We start from the raw sequence: 17,793 nt of genomic DNA, 5'->3' as shown, positions 1-17,793 counted from the left end.
AACTTGCCCTTCATGTTTGCTTTTGTTAATATAGTATATCAATATCTATATATACTGAACAAAAATATAAACGCAACACTCTTGTTTCTGCTCCCATTTTTCATGAGATGGACTTAAAGACCTACAATTCATTCCAGATACACAATATTACCATTTCTCTCAAACATTTCTCACAAATCAGTCTAAATGTGTGATAGTGAGCACTTCTGCTTTGCTGAGATAATCCATCCCACCTCACAGGTGTGCCACATCAAGATGCTGATCTGACATCATGGGTAGTGCACAGGTGTACCTTATACTGCCCACAATAAAAGGCCACCCTGGAATGTGCAGTTTTTTGCTTTATTGGGGGTCTGGGGACTCAGAACCGGTCAGTATCTGGTGTGACCACCATTTGCCTCATGCAATGCAACACATCTTCTTCGCATAGAGTTTATCAGATTGTCAATTGTGGCCTGTGGAATGTTGGTCCACTCCTCTTCAATGGCTGTGCGAAGTTGTTGGATATTAGTGGGAACTGGTACACGCTGTCGTATACGCCGGTCAAGCACATCCCAAACATGCTCAACGGGTGACATGTCCGGTGAGTATGCTGGCCATGCAAGAACTGGGACATTTTCAGCTTCCAAGAACTGTGTACAGATCCTTGCAACATGGGGCCGTGCATTATCTGTCTGAGTGGCTGGTCTCAGACGATCTTGGAGGTGAACCTGCTGGATGTGGAGGTCCTGGGCTGGTGTGGTTACACGTGGTCTGCGGTTGTGAGGCCGGTTGGATGTACTGCCATATTCTCTGAAACGCCTTTGGAGACGGCTTATGGTTGAGAAATGAACATTCAATGCACGAGCAACAGATCTGGTTGACATTCCTGCTGTCCGCATGCCAATTGCACGCTCCCTCAATGCTTGTGGCATCTGTGGCATTTTGCTGTGAGACAAAACTGCACATTCCAGGGTGGCCTTTTATTGTGGGCAGTATAAGGTACACCTGTGCACTACCCATGATGTCAGATCAGCATCTTGATGTGGCACACCTGTGAGGTGGGATAGATTATCTCAGCAAAGCAGAAGTGCTCACTATCACACATTTAGACTGATTTGTGAGAAATGTTTGAGAGAAATGGTAATATTGTGTATCTGGAATGAATTGTAGATCTTTAAGTCCATCTCATGAAAAATGGGAGCAAAAACAAAAGTGTTGCGTTTATATTTTTGTTCAGTGTACATATTCAGTCCCCACTGATCTTCCTCACGTCCTTTATGTTTTTGAGCCATATAAATCCGAGTTTGGCTATAAGATGGGTAATGGGTAAAACTACATGCTAAAAACTCAAATGGCCTAATTGTCGGTGTTTGTTATAGACACCTAATGTAGCTGCAGAGGAAAGCAGAATATTATATGACGATATCAGGATTATGAGTAATAAAAATTGTGTGGTGGTTATGGGTGTTTTTAATTTACCTGGGATACAGTGGGACACAGTCTCTGGCTCTTATGTAAATAAACTTCAGATGGTGGAATTAGTACAGGATTGTTTTTTTACTCAGTTTGTTAAAACCCCATACCAGGGGAGATGCTCTTCTTGATCTTGTTTTCTCTAATAACCAGGATAGGGTTGGAAAATTAGAACCACTGGACGGTAGTGATCACAACATGATTAAATTTGAGGTTAATTCTAGTGTCTGAAGAGCAAAGTTCAGAACAAAAATACACAATCTGAGGAAGGCTAACTTGGGTATAAAGGGTATGAGACTGAAACTAGACACTGTAAACTGGATGGAATTCAACAGCAAAACTGCTGATGAGGCATGGGAATTTTTTAAAAGCACGTTGTTGCAAGTGCAAGAGGATGTCATACTTGTTTCCCACAAAAGATTCAAGATTCAAGACTTTTATTGTCATTGTTCAGTTGCCTGGGCAATGAAATTAACTGACGACCACAAAGATGCAAGAAAAGTGACATTAGAGAAAAAAAGAGACATTACAAGAAAAAAAAAAACTAAATCTAGGAATGTACAGCCAAGTTTACTACGGAAATTAATAATAAAGTCAGGAGGAAAATGGCTCTCTTCCACAAATGGAAATTAACTAACGACTTCAAAATAAAGTGGGGGTATCTATGTCTACAGATTGAGTTAAAAAATAACATTAGACTCGCCAAGAGGAATGTAGAAAAGAAGATTGCATTGGAGGCTAAGGATGACATTAAAAGCTTCTTCCAATATTTTAACTCCAAAAGAGCTCTAAAAGCTGAAATCACTAATCTGATATTATCAGCCAACCTTTAACATTACTATTTTACTATTTCCTTATCTACTGGTGTGGTACCTTCTGATTGGAAGTATGCTAATATAACACCCATATTCAATAAAGGGGATAGAAGTAATCCAGCAAATTATAGGCCAATCAGTTTAAATTGCATAACTGGAAAGGTAATGGAAGCTATAATCCACGTGAAAATGGTAGATTACATGGATTCAAATAACACTCTGAGGGACACCCAACATGGATGGATTTAGGAGAGGTAGATCCTGTTTAGCTAATCTACTTGAGTTCTTTGAGGAAGCTACAAGAGAAATCAATCACAAAAAGGTCTACAATATGATCTACTTAGATTTCCAGAAGGCCTTTCATGTTGTCCCTCACAAATGGCTCTTACTTAAGCTCAAAGCAGCAGGGGTTTTAGGAACTGTAGCAGCTTGCATTGACAACTGATTAACAGACAGGAGGCAGCGGGTAGTTATTAGAGGCACAATGTCGCAGTGGGCCTGCGTTCATAGTGGGGTATCGCAGGGTTCAATTTTAGAACCATGAAATCAGTAAACTGGTTAAATTTGCAGACAACACCAAGGTGGGTGGTGTGTCAGATACTACATTAGCAGCACAGAAGCTACAACAGGATCTTGATTTAATTAGAGACTGAGCTGATACCTGGCAGATGAAATTTAACGTAGATAAATGTAAAGTAATCCATGCAGGGAGCATAAATATAAAGTACAGATATTTTATGGGTTCAACTGAAATAAAGGTAGCTGATTATGAGAAAGATCTCGATGTGTATGTTGATGCTTCCATGTCCCACTCTCGCCAGTGTGGGGAAGCCAGTACCTGTAGGATGTTGGGATACATCTCTAGGTGTGTGGAGTTTACTGACTACATTTCCAGTAAAATTATTACATATTGCATGCAGGTGATTCCAATTATTCCGAAAGTATAAAATGACAAGGAGTGCATTGAAGGCTTTTACATGAGTTGATGAGGGAGCATGGGTCATTCATAGAGTTTTAAGACAACAGGTTCCACAAGTACTTTGGCCCAGGATAGATCCGTTACATTTTCCAGATTATTATTTATATGATCGCTATAGATTTAGTAGACACAGTATTACATATTTGTGTCAGTTATTGGAACCTTACATTTCCAAGAACACGCGTCGCTCTAAAGCCCATACCATTGCACAGTCTATGCGTATCGCTTTGCATTACTTTGCCAGTGGTTCATTTCGGTGAACTGTGGGGGATGCTGAACATTTAAGCAAAGCTACAGTGTGCAGTGAAATCAGGAAGGTTTATGTTGCATTAAAGTTCTTTTTAAATATATTCATTACCTTTCCTGGCCACTGAGGCATTCTTGGCATTAAGGAAACTTTCTTTGGAAATTATGGCGCTGAATCTTGAAACATCTAGTCGTTTGGAGTCACGTAGGCACAGCGAACAACATGGCGGATGCTTAAGGACTGCCTAAAATAATTAATTATCGAGAAGTACAGGCTCGCATTGTACCAAGTAGGTTTTATGAAGAATAGATCCTCGTCTGATAATATGAGGAAATGAATTCATTTAATGTGGATTGTACAATCTAAACAAACACCAATGGTTGCTATTTCCCTAGATGCCAAAAAAGCCTTTGACAGGGTGGAGTGGGGTTTGCTTCTCTCCACCCTGTCACATTATGGATTTGGCCCTGGCTTCTCCCAATGGGTGAAGATATTATATAAAGAACCAAAAGCAGCAGTGGTAACTAATAGGATTATATGACCTTTATTTGGTCTTTCGTGAGGGACCCGTCAGGGATGCTCTCTGAGCCCTTTGTTATTTATAATATTCCTGGAAACGCTGGAGATTCAAATCAGGCAGAATGGAAGGATCAAAGGATTGCAGAGTGGGGGCCAGGAACATAAATTATTATTGTACGCGGATGATATATTTGCTACTGTAACAGACCCCAAGATCCCTTCCACACTTCATGGATACTGTACAGTCCTATTCCAAACTATCAGGATATAAAATCAACCGATTAAATCCAAAGCCATGCTGGTGACACCAGTGTGCCATGCTTACATGATACAGAAGTTTAAATTTAGGTGGGTCCCAAAAGGCATGTATTTAGAAGTCCAACTCAGCCAAGATCTGGAGGACCTGATTGATTTGAAATTGAAGCCAGTCTTATGAAAAATACAAACAAAATTAGAAAAATGGAAAAAATACAAGGAAAAATACAAGATCGATATTATTAAAATGATAGTGGCGGCTCAATTTAATTATCTGTCAGTGATGTTACTCATCATAATAACACCCACTGTCTTTAAGAGATATGATGAGTTGATAAAACAATTCTTATAGCAGGGGAAACAAGCAAGAATTAAATTGAGCAAGCTATGTACCCCTAGGGAAAAAGGAGGACTCGGTTTACCAGACCCAAGGCTGTATAGATTGTCTTTTGAAATGACAAAATTAGCTAAATATTGGAAACAATTAGATAAAAGACCAAACTGGATGGATATCGAGGAGGAGTTATGTTTACCATTCTGCTAGTGGGTCTGCTCATTGACAAAAACACCGATATATTGGAAGCAGTGGCAAATAAGTGCTATATCTACCATAGGAGACATATCAAAAAGGACAATTTAAATCATATGAAGAATTGAGGCGCCAATATAAATTAGAGGGTAAACAACACTTCTGGAAATATTTACAAATCAGAAACAGTGTGAAATCTCTTTGAAAGTTCAAAACTTGCTCGGAATATCCTATTTTAGACTACCTGAGATTATCACAAGTACATTGTACAGCCTCTGATTTTTGTAAACTAACAAACCTGTCAACTAGTAATGAATTCACCAGTATTAAACTACGATGGCAAAAAGATATAAACATAGGACAAGAAAGGTGGCTGGGGATTTTGGCAGATTGTGGAAGGTATGTGAGAGGCGTGAGACAGAAATTTACACAATACAAAATCATACACAGATATTATCATACTCCTGTGAAGTTACATAAAAAAAAACCAAATACTGAATGTGTCCAAAAGAACACCTTGTGTTATTATGGTTGGCCTAATCACAGCTTCCAGAATCATTCTAAAGCACTGGAAATCAACTCTGCCCCTGAACTTGAAAGAATGGACAAATGCTATGGTGGAGATTGCATCTTACGAATCTATGTTAGACAGAATCAAAGACTGCAGAGGAGACGAAGAGGATGGGGAGAACCCATGGGACTTTTTTAGGACCAGCATTGGATGATCTCGCGTATTGTAAATTGGATCCAGTGTGGATTGTGGGACATGATGCTGTTGGGGACTGGATTTGCACTCACCCTTGTCTTGGTTGCCCTCCCCCTGTGACCGATTGCCTTGTACTGAAGCAAATTCTGAAGCATGTGTTCGCCCTGTGCCAACAAACCAGGTTTTGTTTGTTTATTGTGTTTGTTCTGATTTTCTTAATGAAAAATTTAATAAAAAGAAATTTAAAAAAATCTAATCGTTTACCATACATAAATCATTACCTGATCAGTAACTGCATTTAATTTGTCAGGCTTTCCTAACATCATTGGAGCCATTGACTGTACACACGAGGATAAAGGCTCCAGCAGGTCCAACAGAGCCTGATTACATAAACCACAAATATCAGTTCTAGTGTACAGATAAGTATTGGTATAATACCTCACATTTATATATAAAAGGTGAAAATGTAATCGTCCAACAATATCAATGGATGTGATTACTATTTCCTAATCCCTGTCTCCCAAGCAACAGAAAAATCACACGCGTTCGCGGAAACAAAAAAAAGCAATCACTCCTTACGCAGCGGTACATACAAAATACATTGTCCGAGAGTGGCGAGCAAAACGATGGTCGGAAGTCAGGCAAGGGGATCGAAAATACGAGAGAGCAGTCAAAACCAAAGCGAAAGTACAAAGCGGCAAAGTAAGAAATCAGAAACCAATCAATTAGAACCGTCATACACAAGAAGTCAAATACCATACAAACACAACAACCAAAAACACTCCAGAGGTTGCGAGGTGCGGACCTCTTCTGTACAGGAACCGGAAGTGACGAGAGTATATTGGAGGTGGGAGAGAGGCGTGTTCAGGTCCGGGAGGCAGACTCGTAGGGGTGGCTGACGAACGGCGATCGTGCAGGACGTCCGGAGAACCTACAGGACAACCCCCCCCCATAAATTTTACGGCACGTAACATTTACAAATAAAAATGACGTATAATTGCACATAAAGCTATTATGCTCCTGCACCATGTGACTTCATGATGTCAAACCGCCTGTGCAGCATTGAGAATAACGTTCTTCATGTGTCACAAGGCTTGTTTCTGAAATATTCCTCTTGAAAAGTTTTTTTGCAACTAAAAATGACGTATAATTGCACATAAAGCTATTATGCTCCTGCACCATGTGACCTCATGATCTCAAACCAACTGTGCAGCAGAGAGAATAATGTGCCTCATGTGTCACAATGCTTATTTTTGAAATATTCCTCTTGAAAAGTTTTTTGCAACTAAAAATGACGTATACATGCACACATGTCTGCACATTTTTGCTAATATTTTATTATATCTTTTCATGGGACAACACTGAACAGTGTAAAGAAGCCAGTGTACAGCTCGTATAACAATGTACATTTGCTGTCCCTTTAAAATAACTAAACACACAGCCATTAATGTCTAAACCACTGGCAACAAAAGTGAGTAGACCCCTAAGAGAAAATGTCCAAATTGTGCCCAAAGTGTCAATATTTCGTTTGACCACCATTATTTTCCAGCATTGCCTTAACTGTCTTGGGCCAGGTTGCTACTGGAATCCTCTTCCACTCCTCCATGACGAAATCTATTGGGCGCCTTTTTCTTACGTCATTTTCACGCGACAGTTTCTAAAGGGGATCGAAAATAGTCATTTCACACGAGAAACCAAAACGTAAGATAAATTATATGGTTTGGTAGAAATTTCCAGTATAACTTAAAATCTCATAGAACAATATTTTGAGATATAGAGATGCGATTCCTAAACTATTAACTTTTAAAAATGTTTTCGGGTCCTGTTAGTGCGCGCCGGGTAGCATTAGCAAAGTAAACGGAAAAGTGGTTAGTTAATTTGCTAGCCCCTTGTATATTCGCTAAGTTCATTATCTATAAAGGGTCAAAACTGGCAATCATTTGCAATATTTAGCGTATTTTTTTAGAACGAACCTGTTGCGGGTGTATAAAGTTCATTTAATCATGCAACATCTAGTTGATGCGTGGGTTTAAATTGTACATATATTTTTATTTAACAATTATTATGCTATTTCTAGTCATCTTAATGTTACTACATGATCTTCCCAATAAGGTCAGACCAGTAAGAGTGTTATTTAGTCCTTAATTAATTTCTAAATTGGCTGGAAAATGTCGTTATTGTTATTTTAAAACATATTAAGGTATTTAAGACCGTTCGTGTCTGTGTGATGCTCTTAGCTATGATTTTTCATGGTATTTTTTAGAAGAGAAGCATCACTAACAGCAATTACCTAGCTTGCGTGATACATTTTCAGTTGCTCTTGTAAATATTGTTCGTAATCATCAAAATGATAATCAGGGTATCTGTGCATTTTAAAAGACGGATTGTCTGTGCACAGACATTGCATTGCGTTGCAGACTTGAATTTCAGGCAAACATAAGTAAAAGTAAAATTTGTGCCCAACTCTTACTAATGGCAGATTTCCACAAACAAATAATTGATTTTGACTTTCTTAATCTTTGTAGACTAATGCTTAGTATGGATCAAAAGCTGAATATATTTCCTTTCATTAAAATGCAATCCATACTAAACACAAATTCAATGCAGTATCAGAAAACAATGTCTGTTCTTCTTTACAGTACAGAGTTGTAGGAGCAATGGCAGTGAAGTCAGGAGAGGAGCGACTAAAGGAAATGGAGGCTGAAATGGCATTGTGAGTAAAAACCGCATATTAGGCCCTCCCACATTTTATGCAGATCTTTTTTTTGGTGCCTGTTCTCCAGTACTATCTAGTTTAATAGACTGACGTACCTCTGGATGTTTATGGGATTACTGAAGTAAATGAGAATCGAAAGAAATGTTATATTTCTTATAATTAGCCCTATGGTGACTACTATCGTGATCTGAGTGGACTGGGTAGTTGTTCTTTCTCATCCTCAGATTTGAACAGGAAGTACTGGGTGGTCCAGTGCCTGTTCCTGGTGGCAGCCCAGCAGTGGTAGAGGCTGTGTCCGTCACCCTTGCTGTGCCTGCTGTGCCCGTTGTCCGACCCATCATTGGGACCAACACTTACCAGCAGGTGCGCACATAGGCATAGCTGGACTTCTACCAATAGACACCTGGCTTCCTTTCTCTATACTCAGGCAGGGGAGATGTAGTGTTTTGAGAACTTAGGGCTTTGAGTTACTGGTCTGGCACTCGTATAGTATCGTTGAGGTGCTGAACTTGTGTATTTAGAAAATAACTATAAGATAAGTTTAAAATACATAGAGGTTTAGGCATATTTCTTTAAAACACTCAACTGAGCAGCATTCACATTTCTTCATTTTTTTTCAAGTATTTGTTGTGGATTTTCTTTTCCCTTCTCATTTTAAGTTTCATATGGATCTTTTCAGGTACAACAGAGTCTAGAGGCGAGGGCTGCCTTTGTGGGAACCCCACCCCCAGCCTTTGTTGGGCCAGGTAAAAATGTGCTGTAATTATTGATAATCAGTAATAATAAACAACCTTGTTTTGCATCCAAGACTATATAAGGGATAATTGTGTTAACCACCGCATGCAAAACAGTTCACAGTTCAGCATACACACACACAGTGTGTGTGCTTAAGACAAAAAATAAAATTATCGTCAGAACATATAAAAGTTAAGAATAACGTGACAGAAAAATTTTCTCCATTATCCAAAAATGTGATATTTTGTTGGATGGATGACTAGATGTTTCAGTTTCCAAACTTCCTCAAGGGCACCCCAGCCTTTCCATTTGTTTGTTACAGTTTACATTTATCAGTTTAATTGGTTAATAAAATCAGTGAGGTATTGATTAGTTATATGAGGTGGGGTACGAATTGAATCAAAAATACATGGGTGCATTGGATAGTTGCAAATACTGGGTTGAGGTTAGGAGAGATTATGAAGAAGCTAAACTGACACACCTTGTGTATAATAGCATAGTTTTAAACAAACACGAAGAGCATTTGAGCATCATTTTCTTGGACTGTCTGACTTGCACAGTACTGTAGGTCTTGAAATTATATGGTCCCCTATCTTTAGGCAGATGCATGAAATGTGATGATTCTGTGAGATGAGACTTAGGAAATGCTTATCATGGGGTATGCTAGGCTGATGTAATAGTGGTCGGGCATTCTCAAGTTATGGCATAGTCAGCAGGCATATCAGTGCCTCTGTTGAATGTTTAATGGATTTCTCGTTCTTATTTTCCAGCTGTTCCTCCAGTCAGGCCTTCTCCAATGCGACCTGCATTTGTTCCACACATACTGCAAAGGGCAGGTATCTGGCATTTAAAATATTGATGACTGTCTGAAAATGACAAACTTTTAAGGATTTTTCCTGAATTACTTGTTCTGAATTTTGTTTTGGAGGAAAATATTTTTTTTCTTGTTTGGTATTTTTTTGAAGGTAGTCAAAAATTGCCCATGATGCGTGGACCTCCTCCCCAGGGTATGATGGCTCCGCCTTTACCCAGACCACCTCCACCTCCCCCTATGATGATGGCTCCTCCCATGCCTGGCCCCCCTCAGCATCACATGGGTCCTATGGGACCAATGGGACACATGGGCACCATGCCATCGGTTAGTGTCAGGGGGAGGTAAATGGCATGAAACATACTCAGGATTGCCCTCCCTTGTTGTTCATGTGTTCATCATCTTTCTCATACAGTTTTCTTTTATAACTCTTTTCATTCCATCTCATCTTACTTTGAGTGCATGTTTTTCCTTCTATCCTCTCAATCTCCATTTGTTAATGCTCTTGTCCACAGGTAGGAGGCATGAATCCAATGGTGTCGGTTCCACCACGTCCTGTAGTCCAGGTCCCTCCTAAACTAACACCCACAGTTATCCAGGCTGCCCCAACTGTCTACACAGCTCCCCCAGCACCCAAGAAACCTGACCTTCGTGCTCAGAGACAAGCACGCATGGTAAATGCAGCCACAAACTTACTCACGAACTTCCTAATGTGTATATATATTCTTTCTCTTGAAAACATCAGGATGGTTTGTATATGCAGTGTCAGTAGTCAAGACAGAGTAGCATGTCTGTAACTGAGTCACTTATACAAGTCGTCTTTTAAGCATAAAGCACGCTGTTCACATCTTCAATTAGCTTGTTTTACTGAACCCATATGCTAAGTTTTCTTTATGCACCAGCTTCTGCCTCTCACTTCCTCTACTTCATACTTGCTTCATCTCTTAGGAGGAGTTGGCAGCTTCAGTGGCGGAGCAGCAGGCAGCAGTAGTAGCAGCTGGCCTCCTAGAGGCGAAGAAGGAGAGCTCCACCACAGACGAGGCTGTCATTGGCCCCAGTATGCCAGAGCCTGAACCCATCCACACTGAGGTTTGCATGCACTTTACCTTTAAAGAGGAAATGCTTGCCCAGACACTGTAAATTTTATTTATTTTGTTATATTTAGTGACATTCCCATATATGCTGCTCAAAATAATTAAAGGAACACTTTGAAAACACATCAGATATCAATGGAAAAAAATCATGCTGGATATCTGTGCTGTATAATGTGTTACGAATGAAAGAATGGCACATCATTTGATGGAAATGAAAATTATTGACCTAGTGGGCTGAATTCAAAGGCACCCTGAAAATCAAAGTGAAAAAATGATGCCGCAGGCGAGTCCATTTTGCCGAAATTTCATTGCAGCAACTCAAAATCGTACTGCGTAGTTTGTATGGTGCCCACGTGCTTGTATGCATGCCTAACAATGTCGACGCATCCTGAGGGAATCTCCCCCAGACCGTGACTGAGCCACCACCAAACCAGTCGTGCTGAACAATGTTACAGGCAGCATAACATTTTGCATGGCTTATTCAGACCCTTTCACATCTGTGCTCAGGGTGAAATTGCTCTCATTTATGAAAAGCACAGGATGCCAATGGCGAACCTGCCAATTCTGGTATTCTATGGCAAATGCCAATCGAGCTCCACAGTGCAGGGCAGCGAGCACAGGGTCCACTAGAGGACGTCGGGTCCACTAGAGGACGTCAGGCCCTCAGGCCACCCTCATGAAGTTTCTGATTTTGGTCAGAGACATTCACACCAATGGCCTGCTGGAGGTCCTTTTGTGGTCATCCTGTTCCTCCTTGCACAAAGGAACCGATACCAGCAGTGATACTGACTGAAGCCAAATGCGAAACTAGTGGAAAAACTGTCAGTCAGAAAAGATGAGGAAGGAAAAATGTCAGGAAGAACGTCCCCCTGATCTGAACCCAAGCAGTGTTTTATTATTGGACTTCTGTGCTCGCCACGGATTGTCCATAATGAACACCATGTTCAAGCATAAGGGTGTCCATATGTGCACTTGGCACCAGGACACCCTAGGCCGCAGTTTGATGATCAACTTTGTAGTCGTGTCATCGGACTTGCGGCCACATGTCTTGGACACTTGGTTGAAGAGAGGGGCAGAACTGTCAACTGATCGCTACATGGTGGTAGGTTGGCTCCGCTTGTGGTGGAGGAAGCCGGCCAGACCTGGCAGGCCCAAGTGCATAGTGAGGGTCTGCTTGGAACGTCTGGTGGAATCTCCTGTCAGGAGGAGCTTCAACTCCCACCTTCAGCAGAGCTTCTCCCATATCCCAGGGGAGGCGGGGGACATTGAGTTTGAATGGGCCTTGTTCCATGCCTCCATTGGCACGGTGGCAGATCGGAGCTGTGGCCGTAAGGTGGTCGGTGCCTGTCGTGGCGGCAATCCCTGAACCCGCTGGTGGACACTGGTGGTGAGGGATGCCGTCAAGCTGAAGAATGAGTCCTATTGGGCCTTTTTGGCCTGTGGGACTCCAGGTACCGGGGGCCAAGCGGAATGCGGCTTCGGCAGTCGCCGAGGCAAAAACTCCGGTGTGGGAGGAGTTTGGCGAGGCCATGGAAAACGACTTCCGGACGGCTTTGAGGAGATTCTGGTCCACCATCCAGCGTCTCAGGGCGGCAAGTGGTGCAACATCAACACTGTTTTTGGTGGGGATGGGGTGCTGCTGACCTCAACTCGGGACGTTTTTTGGTCGGTGAGGGAAATACTTCGAAGACCACCCCAATCCTACCGACACACCTTCCAATGCAGAAGTAGAGTCTAGGGACTTGGGGGTGGACTCTCCTATTTCTGGGGTGGAGGTCATTGAAGTGGTGGCCCTGGGGGTGGATGAGATGCGCCCGGAGTTCCTTAAGGCTCTTTAAGAAGGGGGACCGGAGGGTGTGCTCCAGCTATAGGGAGACCACACTTCTCAGCCTCCCTGGTAAGGTCTATTCGGGGGTTCTGAAGAGGAAGATCCGTCAGTTTGTCGAACCTCAGATTCAGGAGGAGCAGTGTGGTATTCGCCCTGGCCATGGAACAATGGACCAGCTCTATACTCTCAGCAGGGTCTTAGAGGGTTTATGGGAATTTGCCCAAGTAATCTACATGTGTTTTATGGACTTGGTGAAGGCATTCGACCGTGTCCCTCTGGGAGTCCAGTGGGGAGTGCTCCGGGAGTATGGGGTGCCGGGCTTTCTTATAAGGGCTGTTCAGTCCCTGTATGACTGTTGTCAGAGCTTGGTCCGCATGGGCGGCAATAAGTCGTCCTTGTTTCCAGTGAGGGTTGGACTCCCTTTGTCACCGATTCTATTCATAGCTTTTATGGACAGAATTTCTAGGTGCAGAAAGGGCGTTGTGGGTTTGGTGACCTCAGGATTAGGTCTCTGCTTTTTGCAGATGATGTGGTTCTGTTGGCTTCATTGGACCGTGACCTTCGGATCTCACTGGGGCAGTTCGTAGCCGAGTGTGAAGCGGCTGTGATGAAAATCAGCACCTCCAAATCCGAAACCATGGTCCTCAGCCAGAAAAGGGTAGAATGATTTCTTCGGGTCGGGGAGGGGGGTCCTCCCCCAAGTGGAGGAGTTTAAGTATCTCGGGGTCTTGTTCACAAGTGAGGGAAGGATGGAACGGGAGATCAACAGGCAGATCGGTGCAGCATCAGTAGTGATGTGGGCGCTGCATCAGTCTGTCATGGTGAAGAAAGAGCTGAGCCAAAAGGCAAAGCCCTCGATTTTACCAGTCAATCTACGTTCCTACCCTCACCTATGGTCATGTTATATGGTAGTGAACAAAAGAATGAGATTGCGAGTACAAGCGGCCGAAATGAGTTTCCTCCACCGGGTGGCTGGGTTCTCCCTTACAGATTGACCGAGCTCCACATTCTTTCGGGAGAGACTCAGAGTAGAGCCGCTGCTCCTCCGCATTGAGAGGAGCCAGATGAGGTGACTCGGGCATCTGCTTAGGATGCCTTCTGGACGCCTCCCTGGTGAGGTGTTCCGGGTATGTGTCACTGGGAGGAGGCCTCGGGGAAGACCCAGGACACGCTGGAGGGAGTATGTCTCTCGGCTGGCCTGGGAATGCCTCGGATACCCCCGGAGGAGCTGGATGAAGTGACCGGGGAGTAGGAAGTCTGGGTTTCCCTGTTGAGACTGCTGCCCCCGCGACCCGACCTCGGATAAGTGGAGGATAATGGATGGATTGATGGACTTGTTTTATCAAATAAGCATTTCCGCTGTTGTGAGTTAATTTCATACATGCAAAACATTCTTGTTCTTGTTGTCTGCATGGGGGTCATTCCATATGAAATCACCCCGAGGGTCACCCTCCTGGCAGTTCTGAAACCGTGAACTATGAAATATTTTGTGTGTTGGTTGAATCTATTTGGCAGCAAGAGCATGACAGCTCATTCTTAAAAAATCATAACTCCAAAAGTTAGCTCAGCAACGTCATCAAATTTTTGTACGATCATCTTCAGATATATGACCAAACATGGTAAAAATTGGAAAATCTTAGTTAACTGCCGTCACAGTCAAATGAGGATATGAATATAGGCAATCCTGGAAATTGAGCACATTTCAGAAACTTACTCTGACACTTCTGTAACAGTAATGCATATGGTTACTGCATACACATGACTTAATATGTGATAAATGGCAGGAAAACAACTTTGTCTAGTATTGTGTTTGTTTAAATTCTACAGGAAAAAGTTCACACCACAAAGTTTCACAGCTATATATGCCACATCAATGGAGCTATAAATGTCAGAAGTTGGACTGAAGTGCTGAGTCTGCAACTGTATAAAATTACAATTTTGAAGGGCTGTAGTTTCACAACTGTTAGAGATACAGACCTAATATTTGGAATTTTTCTCTGAGTTTGGTGTAGGAGCACCTGTGATTTATTTTTCAGGGGAATCTGGGAGGGTGTGCTTGGAATTTTTTTTTCTCCAAACTGGGTGATTTAATATGGGTTCCCTCCCATCCAAGGATATATCGTCATAAGTCAGGTGACTTGGTGCCTCTAGATTGTCCATAGTGGTGTGCATGAGTGTGCTTGTGTATGTGCTCAGCAATGGACTCGCAGGCCATGCAGAGTGTTTGATGCCTTATCCTACCTGCTACAGGCACTGGGCGTGCTGTGAACTGCACTACATTAGCAGTTATAGGAAATGATAGCATGCATTTGTCATTTGTTTCTCTTCTCATGTGACTCATCATAGGCACACTGGAGTGGAGGTCCAAGTTCCAGGTTAAGAGATTAACTTGTAATGTTTCAATCCAGCCAGCAGATGGTAGTTCTGAGGAAAAAAAGAAGGGAAAGCAGGAAAAGGTTAAGAAGTGCATTCGCACAGCAGCTGGGAGCTCCTGGGAAGATCAAAGCCTGCTGGAATGGGACTCAGGTACCACACCAGCCATCGATATGAATTCTGCCTAAAATAAGCTAATTTTAACCCTGCTGCTCAGTGAAGATACTGTGTCCTGGTATATGCACTGAGCAGGTACTTGCAAAGGAAATAATGCAGTTCCAACTTCACTGTTTCCAGTTTTGTTTTATAAATGTTTGTATCATCTTACCCTCGATCAGTTTACAAAAGATACAAAACTCTTTCATGGCAGATGATTTCAGGATCTTCTGTGGAGACCTGGGCAATGAGGTTAACGATGACATCTTGGTGCGGGCCTTCAGCCGCTACCCATCCTTCCTGAAGGCAAAGGTGGTGCGGGACAAGCGCACAGGAAAGACCAAGGGCTATGGCTTTGTTAGCTTCAAGGACCCTAACGACTATGTACGAGCAATGAGGGAGATGAATGGTGAGGAGGTTTTTCTGAGTTGGTCTCTCCCTTGCTTATTATTAGTTTGCTGTTGTATGAATGAGCCTTTAAGTGAGATGGTGTTTTTGAATTTCCCATTGGTTTTTTTGCTTGATTGTTTTCATGTACACGCAGTCCTTGGGTTAAGAATGTCCACCTTACGGACAACTTGTATTTGGGAATGGACTACCGTAATGGAATGGATCTCGTTCGTGACCTGCGGACTGCCTGTACTTTATCCTGTCACTTCTCCAGGAATGCAAACTTGTCACCTTTTGGCCAAATTTACCATTCTGAACCCAAACCGAAATAGGTAACTTTGTGATTGTTGTAGATCCAATGAGTTTTTGAACTGGGGTGGGGGGGGGGTGGTTGTCTGCAAGGACGGAGTCATGGGTAGAGGTGCACCAGTCCGATTATTCAGCTCGTTATTGGCAGCGATGCATACCTAATTAACCAAAGGCAGCAACAGTCTCCCAGATGCAGGTGCGCAAGTGAAGCGTGCAACTTGGGTTTGTTTTGTGTCAGTGGAAATATGCCATAAGCCAGTTACAGCACTGCAGAGATTTTTCAACCTAAGAGGACTAAATCTGGTATGGTTGTATTTTGGTTTTCATCTTCAAGACCGGCATCCACTACTATACTACTACTATAGTGAATGCAAGGTAACTTTAGCCCAATGCTTGACGATGGAAATTCGGAATGGGGAGAAAGGGTCGTAATTTGCGTTTAACTTGCTAATAGCTTGTAAGTAACGTTAACTGAAGCTTTCAGTGTTAGCTAGTCCTGTTAAACACTACACGTTGTCAGTTGTGTAGTGGACCTGGCATTATTTTGCTTCAGCCTCAAAGCTAGCCGAATGCTCGCTTACTGGTGATGACCAAAGCTACATCCTATGAACCATTTCTGTTTTTTTGACCGCCACTAGATGATGCTCTTGGTTTGCTTTAGATTCTTTTATGAACAGAGAGCACCATCTAGTGGGATCATAAAATATGGCAAATTGAAATCCGTTAAGTTGCATCCTTGTCAACTTTTTCATCCCAATGAGGCTGCAGCCTTGCTTCGGTTTTACCATTTTGCTTCTGCTGTCACTTAAACAGTGTACCATATACATGCATGCATATGTGTATACATTGTTCATTTATCTATTTGTTTTTCTTCCTAAGACATTAATTTGTATGTCAGTATTGTCAGCAAATTCATATAATTTATAAGAATAAATTTGAATATTTCCTAGAAGCAGTTTCTCCCAAGGTCAGTTAGAGGATGCTGAGTCTCATCTGTAGATCAGAAACCAAGTTCATTGCTCTGACAGCTGTCTCTCCATCCTCCTCCTCTCCAGGAAAATACGTGGGAAGTCGTCCCATTAAGCTGAGGAAGAGCATGTGGAAGGATAGGAATCTGGAGGTGGTGCGAAAGAAGCAGAAAGAGAAGAAGAAACTTGGGCTCAGATAGGCTTGTTTCCTGCAGAGATTGGTGTGTCTGTGTGTGTGTCTGTGTGTGTGTCTGTGTGTGTGTCTGTGTGTGTGTGTAATTTCATCTCTAGGGTGCAGGACCGGACCTGTATGAAGTTGAAAATATCTCTTCGCTGACCTAATGTTACTTTTCTGTCATCTATGACTATAGATATTAAATTCTTTTAGGATCTCCTTTGTAAAGCCATTGTGAATTTGTTCATTGATCTTTCCCTAGATTGAATGAATACATTTTATGTATTCTTGACTGTTTTTTTTTTTTATCTCTATGAATAAGGCTTTCCCCCCCACATTTCAAAACTTCACTCCTATAGTAATGATTTTTGTTTGTTCCCATTTAAAGTTTATTTTTTGCATTACTGTCAATACATTTATTTGCCCTGTAATTTTCAGTATGACGAAAGCTTGAGTAAGTTTTACTTTAGACGAGATTGATTACATTGCCTGTTGTTAAAATGTGAAAGACGTTACCTTTTTAAAGATACATAGACAATTAATACTTGGCAAAATTAATAAGCCTTTTTGTTTTATTTTGCGTTTGAAGTTGATAGAAAGACCCCAAAAACAAGTGAATAAAGTTGAATGTTTTTAATATCGTTCTTACTTTAAAATTATCCCAAGAGTGATTCATTTACACAGATAAATATTCTGAAAACCGGTATAGGTAATGTAAGTATTCCCACGTTCT

General features: G+C 41.9%; 1 protein-coding gene across 1 annotated transcript; it reads left to right on the top strand.

The window, feature by feature from the left end:
- The first annotated feature begins 7,085 nt into the window (after window positions 1-7,085).
- LOC125727111 (RNA-binding protein 42-like) lies at window positions 7,086-17,716 on the top strand. Its single transcript, XM_049003814.1, has 11 exons — window positions 7,086-7,206; window positions 8,145-8,218; window positions 8,446-8,584; window positions 8,901-8,967; window positions 9,727-9,792; window positions 9,922-10,094; window positions 10,283-10,441; window positions 10,716-10,856; window positions 15,098-15,215; window positions 15,433-15,627; window positions 16,973-17,716. The coding sequence occupies exons 2-11, from the start codon at window positions 8,163-8,165 to the stop codon at window positions 17,083-17,085; spliced, it is 1,227 nt and encodes a 408-aa protein (XP_048859771.1). The 5' UTR covers window positions 7,086-7,206; window positions 8,145-8,162; the 3' UTR covers window positions 17,086-17,716.
- Window positions 17,717-17,793: the final 77 nt, after the last annotated feature.

This window comes from Brienomyrus brachyistius, unplaced genomic scaffold (genome assembly GCF_023856365.1).
Source record: "Brienomyrus brachyistius isolate T26 unplaced genomic scaffold, BBRACH_0.4 scaffold86, whole genome shotgun sequence".
NCBI lineage: Eukaryota > Metazoa > Chordata > Actinopteri > Osteoglossiformes > Mormyridae > Brienomyrus > Brienomyrus brachyistius.
The sequence above is the reverse complement of the archived record's forward strand: the minus strand, read 5'-3'. Positions and strand labels throughout refer to the sequence as shown.